The sequence below is a fragment of the Mytilus trossulus genome, chromosome 8, assembly GCF_036588685.1.
Source record: "Mytilus trossulus isolate FHL-02 chromosome 8, PNRI_Mtr1.1.1.hap1, whole genome shotgun sequence".
NCBI classification, from domain to species: Eukaryota; Metazoa; Mollusca; class Bivalvia; order Mytilida; family Mytilidae; genus Mytilus; species Mytilus trossulus.
The window spans coordinates 26,743,699-26,752,465 of NC_086380.1; the positions used below are offsets into that span (position 1 = coordinate 26,743,699).

The 8,767-nt window shown below is 36.6% G+C and overlaps 1 protein-coding gene across 1 annotated transcript; it reads left to right on the forward strand.

Annotated features, from left to right (window-relative positions):
* The first annotated feature begins 5,980 nt into the window (after window positions 1-5,980).
* Window positions 5,981-7,762, forward strand: LOC134727521 (uncharacterized). The gene has a single exon (XM_063591901.1). It carries the CDS (start codon window positions 5,981-5,983, stop codon window positions 7,760-7,762), a length of 1,782 nt encoding a protein of 593 aa, XP_063447971.1.
* Window positions 7,763-8,767: the final 1,005 nt, after the last annotated feature.

The following is an 8,767-nucleotide window of genomic DNA, read 5'->3' on the forward strand; positions in this document are numbered from 1 at the left end:
CCAACACAACGCGAAGGAAACGGGCACAGTTTTTCAATCACAGATACAGATTAATGTATAACTAAAAATTGCCGTAGCGCAAGTAAGGTCGGGCATTCAATTAGCTACAAAGCTTGGTTTGTCAATTACCAGACAGGAGACAATAAACTTGTCAGGATTTGGTGACACAAGTGAGGGCAAAAAAGTTCGACATCTAAATAATGGTACCATTTGCTTACTTACAGACAACGGAAAATTACCCATCAACGTTTTGATTGTACTATACATAGCTGTACAAATGAAGACTTATGTACATAATATTACCAATTTAAAGTATTTGTTTGGCTTGAAATTAGCCCATTCGGTCTCACATGACAAATTAGTTGAAGTTTCTCTTTTGATTGAATTCGATTATTACTGGTCAATTGTCGATGATAGAATAGGATGAGGAGTAGGACCTACTACTTTCAAGTCGAAAATCCGTCGAAAAAAAGTTCTGTCCGGTACAATCAATTAAATTTCAAATTCCAAGATGTATATAAAGCAAATTGTAGAGATTACCATATGGAAACAGAAAGATATATCGCTAAGTTACCTTGTTGGGAGGAACACCATAAATTACTAGACAACAGAAGTATTACACAACGGAGAACAGAAAATGTCATTAAGCGTCTTAGTCGTGAATTTTTACAGAAAAACGGAAAAAATATCAATGAACAAGAAAAACGCGTATTTATCGAGAGAGTTGATGAACGATCAATCAACACAAATGTTCATTTCATATCGCACAATCATTTCCGTAAAAAAGTCGTCAACAATGCCCATCAGAATTGTTAATATGGGTTGGATGAAGAGGATCGTGAAGTAACCAGATTCTTTTAGCTTAGTAACCCGGATGATCCAAATAGTCAACTGCTGTAACCGCAAACAGATTCAAGTCAGTATAATTCTCCAAGTGGGCCATTATATCAGAGGAAAAAGTAGGCATTGCCTCTAAAATGACCCATATTACTTATTCCCTAGAACCGTACAACTTAGTCAGCAAATAGTAAGGTTGGTACCTTTATATATCTCAAAGTCGTATTGATCTTATGACGACTTGTCGAACTAAAATATTCTCCTCATGGACCATGATTCAGAGGTAAAGGTAATAATTGGCTTTAAATTGACCAGGCAGCAAAATATGAAAAAGAAGATGTGGTATGATTGCCAATGAGACAACTATCACCAAAAGACCAAAATGACATAGACATTAACAACTATAGGTCACCGTACGGCCTTCAACAATGATCAAAGCCCATAGTTTGTTTGAATATTTTGATATACAAGAGTACTTTCCCTACCCTTTTCCTACAAATGCGTACGGATCTATGACATACGTTCGATGGGCCTTTTAAGAGAAAACACCTACGTTAATATCGGATTTAATAGCCAACAAGGCTAATCTGTTATTTTTGTCTGTGATATACAGCATTATTACTTTCCCTTTGCTGACCAACAGATATGGGTCTAGGACATAAGTACCATAGGTAATTTTCTAGGTAATATTATTCTCTACATCTGATATAATGGACAACGCAATCAGGGTTAGTGATTTGGCCCCTCTTAAAGGCAATGACTACCTTTACCTCTGCTAAAATGGTCCACGTTTATAATATCTTAGTCGGTCAGCTGGCAATATTTCATTTCGACTTCGTTGTACACCAGAATATCAGATACCCCTTTAAACCCTCTGCTGAGAAATTTGTACGGGTCTAGGGCATAACAGTTATAAGCCATTTTAGAGGCAATGAACACCTCTACCTCTGGTATAATGGCGTAATTGGAGAATCCCTTAGTTTGGCCAGCCGGCAATAGTTTATTTCGACTTCATTGTAAACAGAGGTACAAATCCCTTTTTTAATCCCTTGCTGACAAAATCGGACAGGAGTAAGGCATACCTATAGGCCATTTTAGAGGCAATAAACACCTCTACCTCTGGTATAATGGCCTAATTGGAGAATCCCTTAGTTTGGTCAGCCGGCAATAGTTCAGTAAGAATTGGTGTAAACCGGGATACCATATCCCCCCTTTTAACCCTCTGCTGACAAACTCGTACGGGTCTAGGGTACAAGTGCTATTGGCCATTTTAAAGGCAATAAGTACCTCTTCGTCTGGTATCATTGCCCATGTGGAGAATCTCTTCGTTTGGCCAGCCGGAAATAGTTCATTTTCGAATTTGTGATATACCAGGGTATCCCCTTATCCTTTCCTGACTAATTCGTACGGGTCTAGGGCATAAGTGCTATGGGCCATTTTAGAGGTAATACCAACCTCTACCTCTGGTATGATGGTCGATGTGGAGAATCTCTTAGTTTGGTCAGTCGGCAATAGTTCAGTAAGAATTGGTGTAAACCGGGATACCATATCCCCCCTTTTAACCCTCTGCTGACAAACTCGTACGGGTCTAGGGTACAAGTGCTATTGGCCATTTTAAAGGCAATAAGTACCTCTTCGTCTGGTATCATTGCCCATGTGGAGAATCTCTTCGTTTGGCCAGCCGGCAATAGTTCATTTTCGAATTTGTGATATACCAGGGTACCCCCTTATCCTTTCCTGACTAACTCGTACGGGTCTAGGGCATAAGTGCTATGGGCCATTTTAGAGGTAATACCAACCTCTACCTCTGGTATGATGGTCGATGTGGAGAATCTCTTAGTTTGGTCAGCCGGCAATAGTTCAGTAAGAATTGGTGTAAACCGGGATACCATATCCCCCCTTTTAACCCTCTGCTGACAAACTTGTACGGGTCTAGGGTACAAGTGCTATTGACCATTTTAAAGGCAATAAGTACCTCTTCGTCTGGTATCATTGCCCATGTGGAGAATCTCTTCGTTTGGCCAGCCGGCAATAGTTCATTTTCGAATTTGTGATATACCAGGGTATCCCCTTATCCTTTCCTGACTAATTCGTACGGGTCTAGGGCATAAGTGCTATGGGCCTTTTTAGAGGTAATACCAACCTCTACCTCTGGTATGATGGTCGATGTGGAGAATCTCTTAGTTTGGTCAGTCGGCAATAGTTCAGTAAGAATTGGTGTAAACCGGGATACCATATCCCCCCTTTTAACCCTCTGCTGACAAACTCGTACGGGTCTAGGGTACAAGTGCTATTGGCCATTTTAAAGGCAATAAGTACCTCTTCGTCTGGTATCATTGCCCATGTGGAGAATCTCTTCGTTTGGCCAGCCGGCAATAGTTCATTTTCGAATTTGTGATATACCAGGGTACCCCCTTATCCTTTCCTGACTAACTCGTACGGGTCTAGGGCATAAGTGCTATGGGCCATTTTAGAGGTAATACCAACCTCTACCTCTGGTATGATGGTCGATGTGGAGAATCTCTTAGTTTGGTCAGCCGGCAATAGTTCAGTAAGAATTGGTGTAAACCGGGATACCATATCCCCCCTTTTAACCCTCTGCTGACAAACTTGTACGGGTCTAGGGTACAAGTGCTATTGACCATTTTAAAGGCAATAAGTACCTCTTCGTCTGGTATCATTGCCCATGTGGAGAATCTCTTCGTTTGGCCAGCCAGCAATAGTTCATTTTCGAATTTGTGATATACCAGGGTATCCCCTTATCCTTTCCTGACTAATTCGTACGGGTCTAGGGCATAAGTGCTATGGGCCTTTTTAGAGGTAATACCAACCTCTACCTCTGGTATGATGGTCGATGTGGAGAATCTCTTAGTTTGGTCAGTCGGCAATAGTTCAGTAAGAATTGGTGTAAACCGGGATACCATATCCCCCCTTTTAACCCTCTGCTGACAAACTCGTACGGGTCTAGGGTACAAGTGCTATTGGCCATTTTAAAGGCAATAAGTACCTCTTCGTCTGGTATCATTGCCCATGTGGAGAATCTCTTCGTTTGGCCAGCCGGCAATAGTTCATTTTCGAATTTGTGATATACCAGGGTACCCCCTTATCCTTTCCTGACTAACTCGTACGGGTCTAGGGCATAAGTGCTATGGGCCATTTTAAAGGCAATAATATGAATTGGTAATGTTAACTGATTAATGACTCAGATTGGTCTCCGTAATTTTGAAGAATCATATGTCATTGAAATAGTTATTGCCAGTTATTTATTTTTCTGATGTTTTTATTTCTGCAATAAACCATGTTTCTATTTTTCTGGTCTGGTTAAGTAGAAAATACTGTCGTATGTATTGTATGTTTTAGTTTCATGATTGGACTATATTTGTAGACAACGAACAAATCAACGAACAAATTATGGAATGCCCATATGACCATCAATTCTCTGTCATTACTCAAAATTTTTTTTATCATTTGTTTTTATTTATTGTAGCTTACATTGATTCCATTATCACAAAGTTTGAATAAGAACTGTCCTTTACTTTATTTGTTTGTTGTAATGTCCCGTTCAATTTCTATATGTAATTATATATTTTTTTAACTTGCCATTGCTTTAGTTTACATTATTTCTCTAATCACAGAATGTTAAAAGACCATTTCTTTGTTTTATATTTATGGAGGCATTTACATTGTTTTTATTACATTTACGCTGTTGTTTAAAGACGCAGACCTTGAGGAAGACCCAAAGTTGATTTAGTAAACGCGGACCTCGAAGAAGACACCCATTGACATGCCTGTTTGAAGCAATATCAAATATAAATAGGAACGTTATTTAATTATAATTATCGTTCATAGTTTCTAATAACACTTCTTCGAACGCAAGTCATCTCATGAATATTATTGACGGCTCATGAATATTATTGAAGGCTGGCCTCATGAATATTAACGCCGGCTGCTATCGACGGCTAGATCCACACTAGTAATTAATTGTGATTTTAACTTTCAAACAACTAACTGCCATATTTTTTATGTCGGCCTTATTCGTTGAAATTGGGAGAAATTACAATTTTGGAGGAAAGGGCTGACCTTCTAAGTCTGAATTAAGTCTTATATCTGAAAAAAAAGGGATCTCGTACAGTATCAGATCATGCTACAAAGTTTGTAATTAATATATGACAGTTTGGAATTCAAAAGAAAAACTTTATTGTGTGGCATCTCCCAATAACATATCAATACTTTAATATATGTCCTTAGTCTGTTTTTCGGGACTCCATATATAAGGAGATTGGTATAATAGAGGAAATTTGGATAAAACGATTTTTTAAATAAAACATAATAAGCCTTTTTTGTTTATTTTCAGTTTGAATCACAGAGCTGTATTTTTGTTATAGAAAAATTATGAATTGCCAAAGACAAAATTTTAATATAACAATAATATTCAGTAAAAGTTTAAACTGCAAAATGACTGTATGACCTTTATATTATCTACACGGAAATGTCGGCTTTTGTTGTGCACAATGACACCACCGTTAGAACCAGAAAATAATCTGCTAAATTGACATTTTGTCCTTTTATTCAAACAGATACGTAAAATTGACTTTTGGTATAAACCAAGTGAGGGAAAAAATATCATATAACTGTCATGAAGTTTCGCAAAAATATGAAGTATGTTTTTCACAATATTTTTAACATGTTCAATGAGAATTAAGTATTTATTAATTCATTCATTCACAACGTAAAATATTGATACCACGTACTAAAGACCTCTGGTGAAAGACTGATAATCGTAACTTTAATTACGACGATCCCAATATGGCGACGGCAGCAATAGGTAAAATCTTTTCAGTAATTTTTCTCAAATGTATCATGTTGTCAAGAGTTACTCGGCTGCAAGGTTTTTCTATATCTATGTATAAAGAATCCGTGTCAATTGGTTATAATTGCGTTGTAAAATTAGTACTCTTTAAATTTCAGATATGCTTAGAAGATGACACCTTCCTGTGCAAGCACCATACATGTATTTTGTTCCTGTCATATGAACCGAAAATGTAGGATATTATTTTTTATGATCGTTTTTGTGCCGTTTTTCCTATTTGCAACAGTTTATTACAACTGGCCAGTTTTTCATGTGTTCATAAACCGAGATATAATGAGTCCTTGTGTTCTTCCGCAGTTCGACTTTTACGATTCATCCATTGCTAATTTCTTCTGGAAACCGGATCCAGTTAAGTGTGAACCATGGGATGCTCTTATGTTAATAGATTCAGATGGGATGTTACAATTCAATAGTTCTGCAGTTAATGCGTCGGGATATGATGATTTGAAGTGTGTCTACAAAAAAGTAGTTCGTGTCGGAGACTTCAATGTAACATTTACTGAAGCGACGGTATTCAAGAAACCAGTTTACATACCTCATGATATTATATATGTGCAATGTAAACAGAACGATAAATTAGTTTATGACAACCTTCATTTTCATATAGATTATAAATCAATTTTACAACAAAAACAGTTAGAAACCGAAAATCAGGACGAATTAAGTATTTATATGTTTGGATTAGATTCTTTATCGCATTTACTTGCTGAACGTAAGATGCCACTGACTATGAACTATCTAAGAGACAATCTTGGTGCGTATATTTTAAACGGCTACACAAAAGTAGGTGACAATTCGTACCCGAATTTAGTTGCCCTGTTTACTGGGACTACAGGAGGCAGCGAGTTGCCGGGAGTAAACATAGATACAATGCCTTTTGTGTGGAAGAATTTCTCCGCTAAAGGTTATGTTGACATGTATTGCGAAGATTGGCCAAGTATTGCCACATTTACTAACTTTACTGTTCCGCCAGCACATCATTATTTTCGACCATTTTTCCTGGCAGCAGAAAAAATCCGCACGCAATCAATACGTAATGTTAGAAGATTGTTGCTATTTTTAGAACATCATAACTTCAGATTAAAAGATGTTTCATTTTTATGTTTTGGCAACACACCGAAGCATCAGCTTGTTATAGACTATTATAAAAGATTTATCGAATCCTATGGGAACAAGAAAAAGATCGCAGTTTCATTCTTGAATGAGATTGGACATGATTTTCTTAATTTCTATGAGCATGGTGATAGAGACACAATGGAATTGTTCAAGTGGATGAAAGAAAGTAAAAAACTTGATAACGGCGTTATCGTTCTTTACGCGGATCACGGACCGAGGTATAGCGAAATTCAAAACACTGGTATAGGTCGTGTAACCAGCATGATGCCAACTTTAGCAATATATATACCTAAACAAATACGGGACCGTTTTCCACATTTACATGCAAATTTAATGAAAAATACAGAAAGACTCACAACACCATTTGACGTACACGAAACGTTAATGGATATCTTAAATAAAAATTTCCAGGTTCAAAAACCATTTGATATTCGTAAAAGTATCCCAAGAGGTATAAGTCTCTTTCGGGAAATTCCGGAAAGCCGAAGCTGCAATCAGGCAGGAATTCCCGAACATTATTGTCCATGTTATTCATCAAAATTCATTGATATTAAAGATCCTGTGGTAAGGGAGGTTTCTTTATATATTGTCGATAAAATAAACCATATTCTTGAACATAATTTTCACCGTTGTGCCAAATTGACATTAAACACAACACATCGCGCTTCGTTCGTGAAATCAAACTTTGTGCGCGACAAAGCTGTAGAAGAATGGTCGTTACGAACGTTTGTCTATACCTCCTCAGAAGACAGACGGTATCTTATAGCATTAGATACTTTCCCAAGTAAGGGTAAATTTGAAGCTACTGTTCAATATAATGGCAAATCTGATATGAAACTGTTAGGGGATATAAGCAGAATAAACAAATACGGAAATCAGTCAAGTTGTATTCCAGACATTCGTGATCAACTAAAACTGTACTGTTTCTGTATAAAATAAAATTTCAAAAAATGTCATAAAATGAAATTAATACATTATGTTGTTGCTTTTATTTTCTATAGTTATTGTTTATTAATTTGAAACACCAAAGAGGCTGTATGATAAGAGCAGTTATATCACTCTTGAAGTTGCAAAATAGATAATTATTTTAAAATATTATATTCACCGCGGCAAAAATCACGATAAGTCAATATCAGAAATATATACTTCCATAATATTTACTTTTTTAAATTTTATTCTCTTTTTTGCCTGTCTAATTATTAATTTTTTGCTTTTTTTTTTAACTTTTTTTAAACTTTTTTTTAACGTTTTTGTAGGGATGAAAAGGAGTGCGTATTAAATACAACTTCGCACTATACACGGCCAATTACGGTAATGGTATATTAGCCGATCGCCGTTTAGGTGGAGTCTACTTTATACGTCATGAAAAAGAGAAAGCAATAGACGAAGTCGTAAAAAAAACAAAAGATAAAATTGAAAATGGAGACTGGGAATGTGTCAAAGAGAACAATCCGACCAAAGAACAGACAACAACCGAAGGCCACCATCTATGATAAAGAAGACATGTAGGGTATTTGGCATCATTCCACAAGAGACCAAATGACGTAGATAAAAGCATATATAGGTCACCATAGGTCTAAATCAATGATAACACTACTGAATACCACATAGCAAGTTGTAAAATGACAAACATAAAACAATTCCAACGAAATATATTAACGGCCTGTTTTAGGTACAAAAAATACGATAGCCAGATACAAGAAAAATTCAATTAATAACATGCTCCTGACATAAGATAGGAACATACATAATGTGGCGATGTAAAATATATTTGTGTTCTGATCGTAAACAGTGGTATTACAGCACAACTTAAGGACAAACTTAAACATGTTTGGCTAAAACTTAACACAAGGCACACACATAACCAACTTCGTACTATACACGGCGAATCGCGGTAGTTGTTAGCCGATATCCGTTTAGGTGAAATCACTTAGAATGATAGAA

Bases quoted from the DNA above. Each gene is read 5' to 3' on its own strand.
- LOC134727521 (XM_063591901.1), top strand. From the start codon at position 5,981: ATGAGTCCTTGTGTTCTTCCGCAGTTCGACTTTTACGATTCATCCATT.